The sequence below is a fragment of the Platichthys flesus genome, chromosome 17 (genome assembly GCF_949316205.1).
Source record: "Platichthys flesus chromosome 17, fPlaFle2.1, whole genome shotgun sequence".
NCBI lineage: Eukaryota > Metazoa > Chordata > Actinopteri > Pleuronectiformes > Pleuronectidae > Platichthys > Platichthys flesus.
Window position 1 is genome coordinate 20,587,212 of NC_084961.1, and position 18,876 is coordinate 20,606,087.

Below are 18,876 nucleotides of genomic sequence, written 5' to 3' on the forward strand. Positions count from 1 at the left end.
TTTGGCAATGTCTGTCATTCTAAATTGATAAAAAAAATCCCTCAAATACAAACATCTTGAACTCACATTTATCTTGGTCAAAATTGTGCATATCAATTTAATTGATATGCCTTAAAGGTGTGTAACAACCATAGGTAACAACATCCATGCACAATATTAGGAAAGTCAAAAACCGGCAGTATTCAGGACACCTAAAGTAGGCGGAGCTGTCAAGGACCGTCTATATATACAAAGGCTGGGCTCTAGTTCAGTCTTTCGTCCGGGCAATCCAAACTTAAAGGGGGAAGAAGACAATCGTGAGGACTTCCAAAATATAAAAACTTAACTAAAGGTAAATATAACGCTAAGAAATCGCATCCTAATTTGCTTCTCAGGTTTGCGTAGCGAGAGGACGTAATAGAAGGGACTGCTGCGTCTTCAGTGGTTTCTCTGTGCTTGACACGTGGTATGGCGTGGCCTAAACTCTTTCTTTGTTCCCCTGTAGGCTATAAAATGCACCGCCACTCCGAGTCTGCTCAGCCCATGACTGAGTGTCTCAGAAGGTTTTGCTGCACCACTTGCAGCCACACAAAGTAAGTTCAGATTTTAGCGGTTAAGATAGTTTAAGGTTTTCAGCTGCATCATTCAACTTCACCACTAGATATCACTAAAGTCCTCACATTGAACTTTGTGGCAGGATGTAAGGAACAGTTATATAACTATCTTTGAACACCATCTGCCTAGTTGTAAGTAATATCAATGACAATGAAGTAACGGTGAAAAATGACCACGTCACCAATTGATGAATGTGACTGTAGTAGCTGCAGTGGTGCTTTGATTGGTCAACAACACTAAATGGCCATTTATCATTAACTATGATATAACTTTGACAGTGCAGTTTTTAGAACAAAGTCGACACAAAATGGAAGCATATAAATCAAGAACTGCGCCATGCTTGACTGATTAGTGGAAATCCCCCACTCTGCTTTTCAGGATGAAGAATGATGGCGGCAGAGGTTGACTGGGGCTCCTCAGAGCGCTGAGATGAACAGCTTTTTCTCTTGATCCAGACCTGGGTTCTTCTTTGGTCAGGTGTTAAGTCTGTGGCCATGCGCTTATGGTGAGTGTGGACACATGTAGCCACTGTCTGCTGTAAAAAACAATATGCAAATGATGATTCACTAGACTAGAGTCTCTGATTATCCATGAAGATCTTTCACAGTGCACTGAGCATACATATAGCTACTTTATACCAATGCCAAGATCACAACTGGTTCTAATATAACTATTCTGTTATCAGGTGTTTGTGGTGGTGACTAGATGGGATCTCCTTTAGGTAAGTGTTGGATCTGAAAGCCTCTTTTCTCCGTCATGTGGGATGATGATATCATAGACTAGAGTCTCTGAGAAAGCTTGAAGATATTTCACAGTGCACTGACCACATAACCGCAGCAGTAGCCTAACGTTTCAACCCTTTTACTGCAGTTTACTATTGGAATCTTTTTCATTGCAGAAACTATTAAAAGTTAGTCATTTAGATTTTCCTCTTACTAATGAAGCTGTATTATGATTGAATGATGATAAAAGAATAAGGTCTGATGGCATTAGTTTGTACTGCATCACATTGACAGTAAGGGTAGACTATTCTTCATCCAACCGTTTTTTATCAAAGTTCAATAGGACTGCAGTAATTGGGTTAAAACCGTTAAACTTGTGTGAAAGTTAATTTTGTTGCCTGTGAATTGACTTTATTTTTTTTATCTTCTAGCTAATCAAACACTGAAAGGAGATGAAGTCCCAGTTGTGCAGCTGTAAGTACCAAATCTTTGAAAGTAAAGCCCCATTAGTTTGTCGATGATGATATGCTTTTCGGTTCGACTGATAACTGATGTTTACTCGCAGCGCACTGAGACAAATTTGGGCTCTGGACTTCTGTTGAATCTTTGCAAGACATTACAGTGGTGAATGATTGATTTCTGTCTTGTCAGGTATAACTGAGGCAACTCCAACTAGACTACAACCCCGGCACAAACACTGGACCAGGTTGTTATTTATGGCAAAGTGTTGCAGACAGCAAGGCTGGTTCCCAGAAGAGTGTTAAAATATTAATCGTAAAATGTCATTTCACCCCCACAGGTGTTTAACTGCTACCAAGTGTCAGAGCTGTTCAACATCAGGTCATCTGGGAAATGGAGCAGTCTTGACTGCTGAAAGATGCACTCCATTACAGCATGTAAATGAGTCAGAAACAAGCCTGTCAGTGGGAAGTGTCCTGTATTATGTACATATGGCTTACACTCAGGTGCTATAATTGTAATAACTGTTGACAGGCAGATGACTTAAAATAAAATTATTGACAAGACTTGTTTTGTTTGTTCTCCTTGAAAGACTTTCCTGGCACAAAATGCAATTTGACATGATGGTGCGATGGCTTAATGAGGGAGGTGCCTACGAAAGTATTTTGTTGCAGATTATGATCTGAAGAGTGCTCGCCTGTATTTACCAAGCAGCATAATGTTGGTATTGTAATGGGCCCATGCTGTCCAATATTGGATAAAAGTACACATTAAGTGGAGATAAGATTCCTTAATGTAGCTAAAATTTCTGGTGCATATCTACAGAAAGATTTATAACCAAATATAAGGTGCTACCGTTCAAAGGCTTTGATATATTACATAAAAGTATATGCTTTTGGGTGTGGTTCCTACTTGGTATTTCTCCAAAAGCCAAGCATAGCAGTAGTTTGTGATAAGATTGCTTTGACACAATTTGCCCTCACAATTATGGCAATGCAACAGTCATACATTTTCTTTTTGTATTAATACCTAAACATTGATGCACCCCTTCAATCATTTTCTCATGGATGCAAATATTTTGTATACATGCTGTTACACAGAGGGCTCTTTTACACTTCAGATTTCAACATTATTTCCCTTTATTTTTTTTCCCCCTTACTCCTGAGGGTCATGGGCAGAGGATGTTATGCCCTGTGAGACTAATTGCAATGGTGATTTGTGAATATGGATTGCTGAAATAAAATTGAGTAATCCATGATTTCAGTGAGATGTATGTCTTAAGTGTATATAAAGACAGTGTATGTTCTGTACGTGCTTGAATCAAGGCAGCCTCTGGTCACATCTCCACTCTTGAAACGGTATAAACACTGGCAGCTGTCGTGACACGTTTGGTTTGAGTAGGATAATCGCAGTGTAAGATTATTTTGAAGGTCGAAACCAAACCGGTAGTACGTCGCTGTAGTTTCAGAATTGTTTCAGGAGCTTGGGCTCCTCTGGCTGTCAGTTAAAGTATCTGTTGGAACTCTGAGTGGAAGCTGACTTTACTTTGTGCACCAAACTCCATACACGCTAGTGTGTTTACAGCAGGATCCGGAAGTCGAGGAACTTGTTCTGCGTGTCGAGTTATCGATGCTAACTAGAACGCTAGCTGCCGTCTGGAAGACGAACAATGGCTATCATCGCCAAAAGGTGAGTTTTTAACAGTTGTCCGGTTCGTCATCGTACTCTAGAGACACAGAAAACTCAGGAAATAGTTCCCTTAAATTTTTTAGTAATTACACCATGTCGGGTAAGCGGCTAACCAGTTAAACTTACTAGTAAAAGCCCAGTGGCTAGCTAAGACAATGAAGATGCGAGTAACAGTGCCTAACTCGGTGTGTTGACGTGGAGGACGAAGTACAAATTGACGCTGCTCAGAACTGAACTGTATGTGTCTTTTGCTTTTTTTCCAGTATGAGGACTGAAGCGGGTTGTTTCTGGACACGAACACTCTGAAGCAGTGACGTAAATGTTCGTATGCAACCGTCGTTAAGCTGGAGACTCGGTCAGTTCAACCGACCAGACCTGCTTAGTGAGCATATCCGTAATGTTGAGGTATGAAACAAATGTTGCCAAGTGAAACCAAATACATGTGGACAAGTCAATTGATCTACAGACCCTGTAAGGGCAACTAGGCCATTGTAAGGAATGTCGTCTGTCCGTTGAACTGGCCTCAAACACCCTCAGGTGTGTCCCTGGTCTGAGGACGTAATTTTCCCTGGCCGAAACCTTGTGAACAAGTAGAACAACTTCTTAGCTGCATTGGCAGTGCATCCATACTTTTTCCATGTGCTCACAGAACCGTGCAGTCCCCTGACACAAGAAGAGCATAGAACTGAGCAGCTGCAGGCTTTTCTACAACTCCAACAAGCGCACTGAGAAAGGATGACAGCTGTGGTAGGTAGAGCACTGGGCTGGGTGTGCTCATGGGGCAGAAGTGTCGCATCAGACAATACCTCAGCGGTAGTAGCCAAGGGCCCGGAGCATGCCTGGGGCAGCCAGAGCCACAGGGGGTGGACCTCTTGGCTCTGGGATGGGTGGAGACGTCAAAGTGACCAAAGTTCTCCAGTCGAGGAGTACTGGGAGGCCCAGGAGAGGGTTCCGACCTTGGAAATGGAAGCTCTCTATGCGGGGAAGCAGAAGACTGTGGTAGATGCAGGACAAGTTTCAAGATGGTGGAATAAATATCTCCCAACTTACATTTTGTGGCCAAGAAAATCAGAGCCAAGCGCACTAAGCCAAAGGAAACATGATGGTCTGAGTCGAGGTGCATGGGATCATGATGTTGATGGGGACTTTTCCGACTACATAACGCCACCTCCGTCTCCTACGCCTCCTTCCTCTCGGCTGACATCACCTTTTCGACTCTTTGCGGACAGCTGGAAGGTGGAAATCCTTCCGGAGCACTACGAGATCAGTTTCAACTTCCTCCGCCACTTGTTTGACCTCTTAGTCGTTGGCTTCCTGTGGACTGTGTCTCCTCCCACAAAGCTGATCCTCGAGGTGTTGGGAGTCCAGGGAGCACTGCGGCTGTGGTTTCATGGTATGGCCATGTTTTTTGTCTCCACAGTTGGAATGGCAGGATTACTCTGGTTGATCCAGGAGTATCTCTATCAGTTTGCTTTGATCTATGGCATCATACAGGCAGTGGTGATCTCTGTCAGTGTTCGACAGAGTGTGATAACCGGCGTGGACGGAGAAGAAGAAGATGAAAAGGAGGAGGAGGGAAAGGAGACTAACGAAATGACAGATTGTAAGAAGCATACAGAAAAACTTGTGTCCATTGAGGACAAGGTGAAGACGAGTTAAACTCATGGTAAGCCCTTTCATTCCCCTGATGTGATTTAAAGGTAATATTTTAACACTTGATAAATGTCACTAAGATTTTTTATTGTCTCCTGAGTGATTGAAACAGTGATTTGTTCTAATGACTGAATGGACTGAAGTTACATCACAAAACTATAATGGGCACAATGAAGCTGGATGGGCTCACATTCGTGTTAGTAATAGTTTTAGCTTGTAATTGATGTGAACTTCCACTTATATACACAGATTATCCTTTGCAGGTGAAATGAGGCCTGGATTAAATCCCAGGAGACATCGGGCAAGATAAATGTGCATTAAATCCAAGTACATGTGTAGACATTTTTATCAAAAAACAAAAACATTAGACTGTTAAATTAGTGGTGAGACAATTACAAACTTTGGAACTCTACCAGCTTGAAATCTCTCCGACCTAGATTCAAGCCCATGTAGCGCTTTCATCATGGACAGTTGTAGTGAGAGAGACTTTGTAGACATGGGCCCATAATACATGTTTGAATTATATCATTTATCAACTTCAAATATATTGAACTTGTTTCTAAACTGTCTGACTCTCTGGACCTGTCAGGGTCGTTTAACCGTTTATAAAGAGTTGTGTCTTTTTCACAGAAACTGAAGTGTCTGTCTATTCAGCTGTAATGAACCTGGTCCGGGTGTCTGACATCACAGCAGTTGGACTACACACGGACTGATTCACTTCACTACTGGGTTCTGCAGTGTCTTGCTAACTGTATTGCACATTCATTGCAAAGTCTTATGTCACTTTATGTTCAAAGATATTGGTCTGAATTTTATACATGTCTGTCCTCATGTGATAACATTGTAATCCCAGAATGTTGACATTGAAAGCCATAGAAAGGTCTTATTTCTCTTTAAGTATTTAAATACTATAATGAAATTTAGAAATAAGTGGGTCCACTAATGTTCAAGAAATACTTGCTAAAAGAAAGATTTCCTGTATACAGGAATACTGCAGTTTACGCTGTGTACTACCATATACATATAGATACAATATAAGACAATTACCTGATTTAGGACCTTTGATGCATTTTGGGCGAGAGAAGATGAACCAGACACCACCAAATTCACAACAACAAGAAAATGTGGGTTCTCGCAATATAGTAAAAAGGTTGTTGGGGACAGAGAAGTCTTTATGCTTGTTAGGATTCAGCCGAAAGACAGAGGTTCAAACAGCTCTTACTACAACCTGAATATCAAAGTCACTCTGAAAGTCAGGTCACAAGCCTTTGAATGTTCCCTGAGTGAACAGAATTGTAACAATCACCACAGCAAACAAGGGAACTGTTCCCACACAGACTCTTGTGCTCACTTTGTGTTGTTAAATGTAGATCCATTCTTAAGTCAACAGTGAGTGAATTTGGAATCACCAGGTTCTATTCAATACGAGTTTCATTTTAGCAACAGACTAGTATCCACTGGTTCAGAAGCTTGAAGTGAAGCTTTTGTCATTTAAGGTACAGTCACATTACATTACATGTCATTTAGCTGACGCTTTTATCCAAAGCGACTTACATTTTTAGAACACTCATCATTTTATGAGGGGCCATCTAGGGGTTCAGTATCTTGCCAAGGACACTTAGGCATGCAGATGGGATAGAGTGGGATTTGAACTGGCGACCTTCTTGTTGCAGAGCACCCGCTCTATCCCCTAGGCCACGCTCTCCCCGCAAATATTCAACCCCACTTTCATTTCCGTCAAACTAAAGCTTGTATAACACATTTAAAAATGCACATGTTGACTTGATTGTGTGTCGTTTGCTCATCCTTGATCTGTGAATTCATACAGTGTTCTGCTAGAAACTGACTCCCTTTTTTTGAGAAGGAGAATTAGTTATTCCAATACTACATCATCACATTGTTCCGATGATTCACAATTTAGACTGCAAACTAGAATATCCCTCTTACACAGTTTACATTCTGTTTTCAGTCTGCTTATTATTGATTAACCTCATCAGACCTGTGAGAGCACATTCCTTTTCAGGGTTGTTATGTCGAACATGGGCAGATGTAAATGTACCAGGAGAATGGATGAACAAGTCACAACCACCACTACTGACCTGCATGTTCAGACATGTCAGTCAAGCACACACCACACAAGGTGATACTTAATTAAAGCCATAAGATCTCTTTCGGTCAGCATTGACCTCAAATTTGGTCTTTAAAACTAAATGAATGAGTATCTTAAGACGGACACATTGGATGAAATTCATTGTTTTTTATAACAGCCATGGAGGAATTTGCTCCAGTGCTCAGCTTTGACAGTTGCTGTTTGTTCATTTCCACTGGTGAAACTGTTTTGTACTATATATATTTTGACACATTAAATTTAAGAAGATTATGACAGCCCTGTATGACCTGTGGAAAAACATAACCACATGTGAGAATATATTTATATAATTCTTCTCAAAGAACATAACACTATTAATGTTGTTTGATGTAGGAGAGACACTATCTGCATAGTGTTTTTAAGAATGGACATACAATACCAGCAGCACATACCCATGTGTTATCTGGATACACTTGTAATTGCCTTATGACATTTTTTGTGCAGTGATATTGTTTGTGTGTAACACTGAGAATGTAATGCTATACGTTTTTTCTTGTCATGCTTTCAATTCAAAGGCATAACAATGTAGAGCCCAGCAGTTTAATATGTTCTAACTGCACAGAAACATGTTTTGCACACAACGCTCCTGTTGTATGCAACTTCATTTGACCGTCATCAGATATTCTTTCTACAGCATGCACAGTTATTGGTTACCATTATAACAGCCTGTGGTTGACGGTATTGAAATGAACATTTCATGTGATTGAAAGGTGATTGTTAATTTGTGTGCAAAGTGCATGGAAATATAGTAAATTAAAATTCATAACTATAGGTAAAATTAAAATCTTGCTTGTAAGTTATTTGTCGCAATACTGAGTTGACCGTGAATGGGAGATTATCGTGTAATCTCTATATTTTTCTACCTAAATTAGAAAATCTAAATACAAACAACATACAATTTTGAGCTCAAGCATTAATTGGTTGACAAGATGTGAAACTACTTTGACCATTTACTAAGTTTTGTTTTATAGTAAATTAATTTTCTTTTGCCTTTGACTTGTTACTATATTGAAACTTAAAGGTGTGAACCTTGTGCTTGAGAATCATGGAGGTAATTTTTTCTCTTTTTGCTCATTTCATAGACTAGTATGAAAGTATTAGTATTGAAAATAAATGTTATGTCTTTACCATTGAAACTTCAATAATAGCTACATAAGAGCTAACATTGGCAGATTTTATAAGAGACTTGTACTGTCGCTTTGATAAGGTAAAAACACTGTTCAGTGAGCAGTCTTCTTTTCAAGTGTAGATTGCCCATATTGTTCATGCTTAAAAATTGTAATTTGAAGACTTAACTTAAGACAAAATTATGTATGCACAAATGGAAAATTTATTTTCAATTGGATTACAAAGTTTTGTGTTGATATGAGAAGGTGCAGTCTTAAAAATAGAAATATCATCATCTAATCTTGGGCTTTTTTGTATTGTGCCAACATTTCTATTAACCTAGTCCTGAAAAGGTCACGGTGTCTTCAGCTTTGTAGTGACTTTTATTTATTGCTTGCTTCTATAGATCTTTTATGATTATCACGGTGAGAATCCCCTGTAAGTAAAAAAGTATTTGTCTGTGAGGAGCCAGTTCACCTTATAAGTGCTGAATAAATGTAGCTCAGTAAACTCAGACCTGAGGAGGGAGGACAGCACCAATGTCTATGGTGTAATTTTAACACATATAAGAAGATTCTGTTATGACCTAGAACATGTCATTTATCAACCCAACGTGACACTTGCTATATAAAACTGATGTTCTTTTATTGGATCACCTGGTGGTTTTGGTTTTGATTTGTTATACATATTTTGAAATCTTACATGAATGAAACAAAAGCAATCACAGTGCACTAATTATGCTTGGTTGACTTTTTCAGCAGTACCAATACAAAGATTTTGTCAGATAGCATCAACAGAGCTTCCAAACAGTGTAGAGTTTGTCAAGGTGCTTTGAAGACTCACAGGTCAGAAGTTGGCCTTTGAAAGATGGATGCTACAATTTAGTAAGTAAAAAATACCTGCTGTTTGTAAAAGTCATATTGCAGTGAGTAGCAGTGAAGGAACAGACACCTTTTAGGACATTCAATCACACAGTTGGATCTTAAACTTTTAGGGAAGGGGCTCAAGATAGTAATGGACCCAACTTAAAAGAGCAGCGCACACATCATCACCGCACATCATCATGTGGCCCACATCATCGTGCAGCGCACATCATCCTGCAGCGCACTAAATCCTGAGGCGCAACTCATTTTGCAGCGCAAATCATCATGTGGCGCATATCATCATCCCCGCACATGTGTGGCGCACCTCATCATGGGGCGCACCTCATCGTGTGGCGCACATCATCCTGGGGTGCACATCATCCTGCTGCGCATATCATCACTACACATCATCTTCATTGTGCGACAGACATCATTCTGCGGCTGCAAATTCATCAACGCACATTATTGTGCAGCGCACATCATCCTGCGGCGCATATCATTATCACCTTACATCATCGTGCAGCACACATTATCCTGCGCTCTGAGAGGCCATGTGAGATGGTAACGTCGTTCCAAGTGGACCAACGTTGCCACTGAACGTTTTCTGATGAGACTGGGTTGTCACCGCACATCATTGTGTGGCCCACATCATAGTATGGCGCACATCATCCAGCAGCGCATTTCATCCTGTGGCACAACTCATTGTGCAGCGCACATCATCATGTGGCGCATATCATCATGCGGCACACCTCATCGTGTGGCGCACATCATCCTGGAGCGCACATCATCCTGCTGCGCACATCATCACCGCACATCATCTTCATCGTGCAACAGACACCATCCTGCAGCGCATATCATCATCACCTTACATCATTGTGTGGCACACATTATCCTGCAGCACACACATTATCCCGCAGCGCACACATCATCACCGCACATCATCATGTGGCCCACATCATCGTGCAGCGCACATCATCCTGCAGCCCACTAAATCCTGAGGCGCAACTCATTTTGCAGCGCAAATCATCATGTGGCGCATATCATCATCCCCGCACATGTGTGGCGCACCTCATCATGGGGCGCACCTCATCGTGTGGCACACATCATCCTGGGGCGCACATCATCCTGCTGCGCATATCATCACTACACATCATCTTCATTGTGCGACAGACATCATCCGGCGGCGCAACTCATTGTGCAGTGCACATCATCTTGTGGCGCACATCATCCTGGGGCGCACATCATCCTGCTGCGCACATCATCACCGCACATTATCTTCATCGTGCCACGGACCTCATCCTGCGGCGCACATCATCGTACAGCGCACATCATCGTGCGCACCTCATTGTGCGGCGCAAGTTATCGTGCAGCGGAGATCATCGTATGGTGCACATCATCCTGCGGCGCACATCATCCTGCTGCGCACATCATCACTGCACATCATCTTCTTCGTGCGACAGACATCATTCTGAGGCTGCAAATTCATCACCGCACATCATTGTGCAGCGCACATCATCCTGCGGCACATATCATCAACTTACATCATCCTGCGGTGCACATTATCCTGTAGCGAACTTCATCCTGTGGCGCAACTCATTGTGCAGCGCACATCATCCTGGGGCGCACATCATCCTGCTGCGCACATCATCACCGCACATCATCTTCATCGTGCAACGGACACCATCCTGCAGCGCATATCATCATCACCTTACATCATCGTATGGCGCACATTATCCTGCAGCGCACACATCATCACCGCACATCATCATGTGGCCCACATCATCGTGCAGCGCACATCATCCTGCAGCGCGTTTCATCCTGCAGAGCACCTCATCATACGGCCCACCTCATCATGCTGCGCACCTCACCGTGTGGCGCACATCAACTTGCGAGGCGCACTTTATCCTGCAGCGTACCTCATTGTGCGGCACATAGGAGGTGGAGTTGCTGCTATTTTTAACTCCAGTCTATCAATTAATCCTAAACCTAAACTCAGCTACAAGTCATTTGAATGTCTGGTTCTTAGTCTTCCACGCCAATCCAGGAACCACCAACAGCCAATCATATTTGCTGTAGTTTACCGTGCTCCCAGGGCTTATACTGAATTTTTAAAGGAATTCCCTGAGTTTTTATCAAACTTAGTCCTAAAGACCGATAAAATTATTATTGTTGGTGACTTTAATATTCATGTTGATAATAATAAAGATTGCCTTAGCGTAGCATTTATTTCAATACTAGACTCTATTGGTTTCAGTCAGTGTGTGCACAAACCTACTCATTGTGGTAACCACACACTTGACCTTGTATTATCGTACGGTGTCGCAATTGAAAATTTAACAGTACTTCCGCGCAATCCAGTTCTATCAGACCATAATTTAATAACCTTTGATTTTTCAATAACTGAATATATGCCACTAATAAAAAATTCATTTTCTAGATGTCTACCTGATAGTGCTGTAGCTAAATTTAAGGAAATAATCCCAATTACATTTAAACCCGTATTATCCGTAGATATAAACAACAAATTCTTTAAAACCCTGAGCTCCATTGAGATCGACCACCTCGTCGATAGCTCTGCAGACTCATTACGATTAACATTAGACTCAATAGCGCCTCTAAAAAAGAAAAATGTCAAACATAGTAAATTAGCTCCGTGGTATAATTCCCAGACAAATGAGTTAAAACAATTATCAAGAAAACTAGAAAGGAAGTGGCGCTCCAGCAACAATGTTGAAAACCTCATAGACTGGAAGAATAGTGTTAAAGAATATAAAAAGGCTCTCCACAAAGTAAGAGCCTACAAAGTAAGAACTTACTTAAAGACATTCTGCCCCTAATTGATAGTTCGTTACTTAACATTATCAATCTGTCATTATCATCAGGTTATGTACCACAGTCTTTTAAAATAGCTGTCATCAAACCCCTACTCAAAAAACCCACCCTAGACCCAGAGGTTTTAGCCAATTACAGACCAATATCTAACCTCTCCTTCATTTCTAAAATCTTAGAAAAAGTGGTAGCCAATCAGCTGTGTGAGTTTCTCCAGGAAAATAATATATATGAAGACTTTCAATCGGGTTTTAGAGCCAATCACAGTACAGAGACAGCCTTGGCAAAAGTCACTAATGACCTTTTAATAGCCTCAGATCAGGGACTTGTGTCTGTCCTCGTTCTGTTAGATCTCGGTGCAGCATTCGACACAATTGACCATCAAATTTTATTACAAAGACTAAAACAGTTAATTAACATTAATGGAACCGCCCTTAACTGGTTTAAATCGTATTTTTCTGATCGCTCCCAATTTGTGCAAATTAATGATGAGTCATCTGTGCGCACCAAAGTTAATCATGGTGTTCCACAGGGCTCTGTGCTCGGCCCAATTTTATTCTCATTATATATGCTTCCACTAGGAAACATTATCAGGACACACTCGGTAAATTTCCACTGCTATGCGGATGACACCCAGTTATATTTGTCAATAAAACCTGAACAAAGTAATCAATTAACTAAACTTCGAACATGTCTCAAGGACATAAAAACCTGGATGACCCGCAATTTTCTCTTATTAAACTCAGACAAAACAGAGGTTATAATACTTGGCCCCAAACACCTTAGAGATGCATTATCTAATGATATAGCTGCGCTAGACGACATTGCCCTTGCTTCCAATGAAACAGTCAGGAACTTGGGAGTGATCTTCGATCCTGATTTATCCTTTAATAGTCACTTAAAACAAATTTCTAGGACCGCTTTTTTCCACTTGCGTAATATTTCAAAAATTAGACATGTCCTTTCACAAAAAGATGCAGAAAAACTAGTCCACGCCTTTGTTACATCGAGACTGGACTATTGTAATTCATTATTATCAGGCTCCAGCAGGAAGTCGTTAAAGACTCTACAGCTTGTCCAAAATGCTGCAGCACGTGTCCTGACGAGAACAAAGAGAAGAGAGCACATTTCTCCAATATTAGCATCGCTACACTGGCTTCCAGTTAAATCTAGAATAGAATTTAAAATTCTCCTCCTCACCTTCAAGGCCCTTAATAATATAGCGCCTTTATACCTTAAAGAGCTGTTAATACCTTATAAACCCACTAGAGCACTCCGCTCCCAGAATTCAAGCCTACTTGTCGTCCCTAAATTCTCTAAAAGTAGAGTAGGAGCCAGAGCTTTTAGCCATCAAGCCCCTCGGCTGTGGAATAATCTACCACTTTCAGTTCGGGAGGCAGTCACCATCTGTTCGTTTAAAAGTAGGCTCAAAACCTTCCTTTTTGATAAAGCTTATAGTTAGAGCTAATTAGTGCGCCAGAACGTTACTTGTTCTATTTTATGACACATGACACACGGAGCTTCTCTTTCCAGCTTCTCCTTCCTCTTCTCCATCCCTATCCCCCTTCCCCGGAATCCCTTTGCTTTATCACCCGCAGATCCAGGGCCTCTGTGGCCGCACCATGGATTACGGTTTGTGGATCGCGCACCGGGGGTCGCGGTGTTGGATCCAGTGTGGCGGATTCTGAGTCATGTGGGCTGATCGTGGTGCTGGTGGCAGACCCTGTGTCGCGTTGGCATTGGGCACGGGTGGTGGACCAGGACCGCAGTGGTGGCTTGTGATGGGTCCTCCTGGTGGGCGGCGGTGGACGGTGACTGAGGACTGAAGTGGCGTCTGGTCTGGATGGTGGATCGTGGTCTAGATGGTTGCTGAGCATGGACTGTGCTTCATCAATGCTGCTAGAGACTTTGATTATTGATGATGTTCTCCTGCACGTGGCATCTATTGCACTTCTGTCCGTCCTGGGAGAGGGATCCCTCACATGTGGCTCTCTCTGAGGTTTCTACATATTTTTACCCTGTTAAAAGGGTTTTTTGTAGTTTTTCCTTACTCTTGCTGAGGGTTAAGGACAGAGGATGTCACACCCTGTTAAAGCCCTATGAGATGAACTGTAATTTGTGAATATGGGCTATACAAATAAAATTTGATTGATTGATTGATTGATATCATCATCACCGCACATCATTGTGTGGCGCCGATATCCCTGCACATAATCGTGCGGAGCACATCATCCTGCGGCACATATCATCATCACCTCACATCATCGTGTGGCGCACATCATTATGCGGCGCACATCATCCTGCAGCGCACTTCATCCTGCGGCGCACCTCATTGTGCAGCGCACATCATCCTGCAGAGCATATCATCATCACCTTACATCATCGTGTGGCGTTTAGGGTGTTTTTTTTCTCACTTTCTGTACGTCCTATAGCGACCATTACAATTATGCAAATTAGGCGATGACGTCATTTAGCGACATCTAGAGACTTTTAAGACAGCTAATAGCTACTTTCCTTAAGCCTGAAACATGCTTCTGCGTTTTCACGGGCCCGTAAGCGCAAGAGCCCTTCCGGGTCCCTTACGTGCTTATGTATCCCTCCTTACGTGCTGAAGCCTGAAACATGCTTCTGCGTTTTCACGGGCCCGTAAGCGCAAGAGCCCTTCCGGGTCCCTTACGTGCTTATGTTACCCTCCTTACGTGCTGACGGGTGTCGACCCCCTTTTCTAAAATTTACGGCAAAGCTCCGCAAGCTCACTCAGCCCGCAAGGCTGTGATTGGTCTGCTCTACATCCCTTCTGGAGCTGCATTTCCGGTTTCATGCCCCATAATACCGACAGAAATCACGGAAGATTTAGAAGAACGAATATGGACCAAATAGAAGAGCACTTGGCAGAAGATATCCGATTGTATGATCACTTGTATAACCTGTCACTGACTGGCGGATTTGTCCGCCAGAAAAAGGTTACGAGGAGCCGCAGTGGCTATGTAAATAAACAATCGACGAAGAAAAAGAAGGCGTCTCTAAGGTCATCTTCGACAAAAAGCATTACTCCGCCTAGTGTTCTGGCGCGGAATTGCTTTGTAAGACGTGCAACGGTTGGGGAAGCATGAATGAAAACGAGTCTTGCGCCACAGCGGCGTGAAAAGACGCAGTCGCAGAAGCATGTTTCAGGCTTGACGGGTGTCGACCCCCTTTTCTAAAATTTACGGCAAAGCTCCGCAAGCTCACTCAGCCCGCAAGGCTGTGATTGGTCTGCTCTACATCCCTTCTGGAGCTGCATTTCCGGTTTCATGCCCCATAATACCGGCAGAAATCACGGAAGATTTAGAAGAACGAATATGGACCAAATAGAAGAGCACTTGGCAGAAGATATCCGATAGTATGATCACTTGTATAACCTATCACTGACTGGCGGATTTGTCCGCCAGAAAAAGGCTACGAGGAGCCGCAGTGGCTATGTAAATAAACAATCGACGAAGAAGAAAGAAGGCGTCTCTAAGGTCGTCTTCGACAAAAAGCATTACTCCGCCTAGTGTTCTGGCACGGAATTGCTTTGTAAGACGCGCAACGGTTGGGGAAGCATGAATGAAAACGAGTCTTGCGCCACAGCGGCGTGAAAAGACGCAGACGCAGTCGCAGAAGCATGTTTCAGGCTTTACTGAGGAGGTGGCAACACTGTGAAGGACTCCTGCGTAAAGGCCGAAATGTAGTCGGGTTGCACGCACGCACGCATGCAAGACACGCAACACGCCCCTTTCGTACCCTCTGCGGGCTTGCGTGCGTCCGCCAATTTTTCTAACTACACGACAAAGCGACGCGAGCCTCACGCAGCCCGCAAGGCTTGTGATTGGTCTGCTTAAGGCCTAATTATAGTCCTGCGACTGCAACCACGGAAGGCCACGCAGCTGCATCGACGGATCCATTTTGGTTTATGTTTCCTAAACGTGTTGCGCGTGTTGCAACGCAATTCACAGCCAGAACACTAGGCGGAGTAACTTTTTTTTTCGAAAACAAAACACACAAAGAAGAGACGTCTTCTTCTTCGTCGAATGTTTATTTACATCGCCACTCCGGCTCCTCATAGCCTATTTCTGGCGGACAAATCGGCCAGTCAGTGACGGGTTATACAAGTGGTCATACCGTCGGATCTCTTCTGCCGAGTGCTCTTCTATTTGGTCCATATTCGTTCTTCTAAATCTTCCGTGATTTCCGCGTATTGTGGGGCATGAAACCGGAAACCAGACTCCGGACAGGATGTAGTAACCCGACCAATCACAAGCCTTGCGGGCTGCGTGAGGCTCGCGTCGTTTTGTCGTATAGTTAGAAAAATTGGCGGACGCACGCAAGCCGCCAGAGGGCTCGAAAGGGGCGTGTTGCGTGTCTTGCGTGCATTCGTGCGTCCGTGCAACACGAGTATAATTTGGCCTTTACTACATCCCGTCCGGAGTCTAGTTTCCGGTTTCATGCCCCACAATACGCGGAAATCACGGAAGATTTAGAAGAACGAATATGGACCAATAGAAGAGCACTTGTGTAGCGGGTCAGTTCTTAATAAAGTTTTATACTTTTAGCACTGTCATTTTCCCCGCTCTGGATGTGTTAATTGACCTGACAGGACGGCAACTCCTATAGGCTGCGGGGGAGGCGGAGGAGTTGATTTAGGGACACCTTAGCACTCTCCCTCGTCCTCTCTCTCTCTCTCTCTCGCTCCCCTCCCTCCCACTGTCGGTCCTGTGGGTGTGTGCGGACGTTTAGCGTGAACGCAGCACGTGTGGTCGCAATTGTTTGTCGCGGTAAGTTGCTGGAAGTTATATAATATTAACGGAGATCACAGAGAAAGTGTCCGCAAATTGTAACTGAAGTTTGTCCTTAGAGCCCAGCGTGAAGCTGTGTCTGTGTGCGAGTGTGTGCGACGGTGTCGGCGTCACCGTGGATGCACGCAGTCCCTGCTTTATTTTAATGAATTATAGGTATGAGATAAGGATGTGTTTTTATGTTGGTACATGTTTTTAAATATTATAAATGTGTTTTTAAATTGTGTGACCTGACTATAACATGTTTGTTTCATAGGGCTGCCTACAGCAAAATAGTTACGGTCACTGTTTTTTCCCACTTTAGATTTAATTTAGATTATTTGGTTGAGAATTTGTTTCTTTGTGTTATTTTGATTTGTTCTATGGCAAGGTGCAATATATATGGTTGACTTGGACTGTGCAATTCAGTGGTAGTGACTTGAATGGTGGTGAATTATTGGCTCCATAAAGGAGAGCAGTGATTCTCAAATGGGGGTACGCGTACCGCTGGGGGTACTTGAAGGTACTCCAGGGGGTACTTGAGATTTTTTTTTATATATATTTAAAATTAGCATCCATTCAAAAATCCTTGAAAAATTGTTATTTAACAAATATTCAATCATATATAAGTGTAAGTTCATGAACTAAATTTTATATTCAGTAGGCTTTTCAATTTAATTATCCTAAAAAAACAGAGTATTCCCCATACCGATGGTTTGACCCAACCTGGCACACGCCACCTGTCATCACCTGCCTTGAAAACTTCAACAATGGAGTTGAGTTGAAGTGCAGCAGCAATGCTGCTGAAACACGGAGGGTAAAGCGCCAAAGAAGGCGAAACCAGAGAAGAGAGCCTTCCCTAAACAACACCGTGAGATCTTGTGCCTCTTCGGAGGGTTAAAACGTAAAAGTTTTCCGTTGTGAAGTTAATGATTCATAACAAGAAATCCGCGTCTCTACCGGTACCCTTTCAAAATAAAAGCATGTAATACAAAAGCGGAAATGACATTGTATGACCTTAAAGCGAGCAAATATTTCACAATAAAATAACAGAAAGACACTTCAATAATATTAACAATAACATAGATTGGGTTATTTACCCTTTTTGTTTTTTCTGTGGGGAGAGATTAGCCAACAGTGGCATTAAGCCACCACATCTTCAGCGGTATCTCCAGACAAAACATGAAAGTCATGTTGGTGAGCCACCTGAGTTTTTTAAGAGGAAACTTTCTGAATTCAGGTCATCTAAAGACACGATGTGAAAAGCCTCCCAGAAGCAAGCGGAAACACGCTACCTGTCAGTATTCTTTACGATCCTTAAAGAAGATATTTTAAGATGATAAATATTAAAAAAAAATGTTTTGAGCTAATCTTTTATTTAAAACTAAGTTAATGATTTATTTTTTGGGAAGAAGTGTTTAGCTATAATTAAGTTCATGAGTTCAGTTTGAGAACATATCTTTATTATGATCCCAAAAGAGGTCACATTAAGTTGATAATTATTTTGAGGTGCACAAATCTTTATTTATATTGAGATAATAATAAAAGTCTTTAGTTATTTTATATCTTTTTATTTCGTAATAGTTCAAGAGAGACCACTACAAATGAGCAATGTTATGGACATTGATGGAGTTTTAAATTTGAATGTGTCTAGTTACAAGGCTTAATAAATCACATTACATTTTTCTTTCAACCAAAAATGCTTTGCGCTGGTTAGGGGGTACTCGGCAGAATTTTTTCTTCGAAGGGGGTACGTCACTGAAAAAAGGTTGAGAACCACTGCTTTAGAAGATTGTGTTTAAAGGCATGCTGCCCGCAAAAAATCCAGGTTTGTGTTAAATCAGTAATTAAATACAATTTATAATTTATTAGCCACATGGGGCTGAGCTCTCTCATGTGGATAACCTGGCTCCAACATATTATACTGACTGTGCTAAAAGCTTGTGTAGTAATAATGTTATCACATATATTCTGTCAGTAATTGTTACAAAATAATCAGACAATAAATGTCAAAA

At 42.1% G+C, this 18,876-nt stretch overlaps 1 protein-coding gene, 1 long non-coding RNA gene and 1 other non-coding gene across 3 annotated transcripts; all 3 read left to right on the forward strand.

Moving 5' to 3' along the window:
* Positions 1-208: 208 nt before the first annotated feature.
* On the forward strand, positions 209-2,341 carry LOC133972121 (uncharacterized). Its single transcript, XR_009924431.1, has 7 exons — positions 209-331; positions 485-572; positions 973-1,099; positions 1,280-1,315; positions 1,748-1,790; positions 1,968-2,022; positions 2,116-2,341. It is a non-coding gene; the product is annotated as an uncharacterized LOC133972121 (long non-coding RNA).
* LOC133973033 (small nucleolar RNA SNORD52) lies at positions 1,354-1,420 on the forward strand. The gene has a single exon (XR_009924522.1). It is a non-coding gene; the product is annotated as a small nucleolar RNA SNORD52 (small nucleolar RNA).
* Positions 2,342-3,214: 873 nt separating the features above from the next.
* c17h6orf47 (chromosome 17 C6orf47 homolog) lies at positions 3,215-8,050 on the forward strand. The gene is made up of 3 exons (XM_062409358.1): positions 3,215-3,464; positions 3,728-5,130; positions 5,748-8,050. The coding sequence occupies exon 2, from the start codon at positions 4,200-4,202 to the stop codon at positions 5,121-5,123; it is 924 nt and encodes a 307-aa protein (XP_062265342.1). The 5' UTR covers positions 3,215-3,464; positions 3,728-4,199; the 3' UTR covers positions 5,124-5,130; positions 5,748-8,050.
* The last annotated feature ends 10,826 nt before the right edge of the window (positions 8,051-18,876 follow it).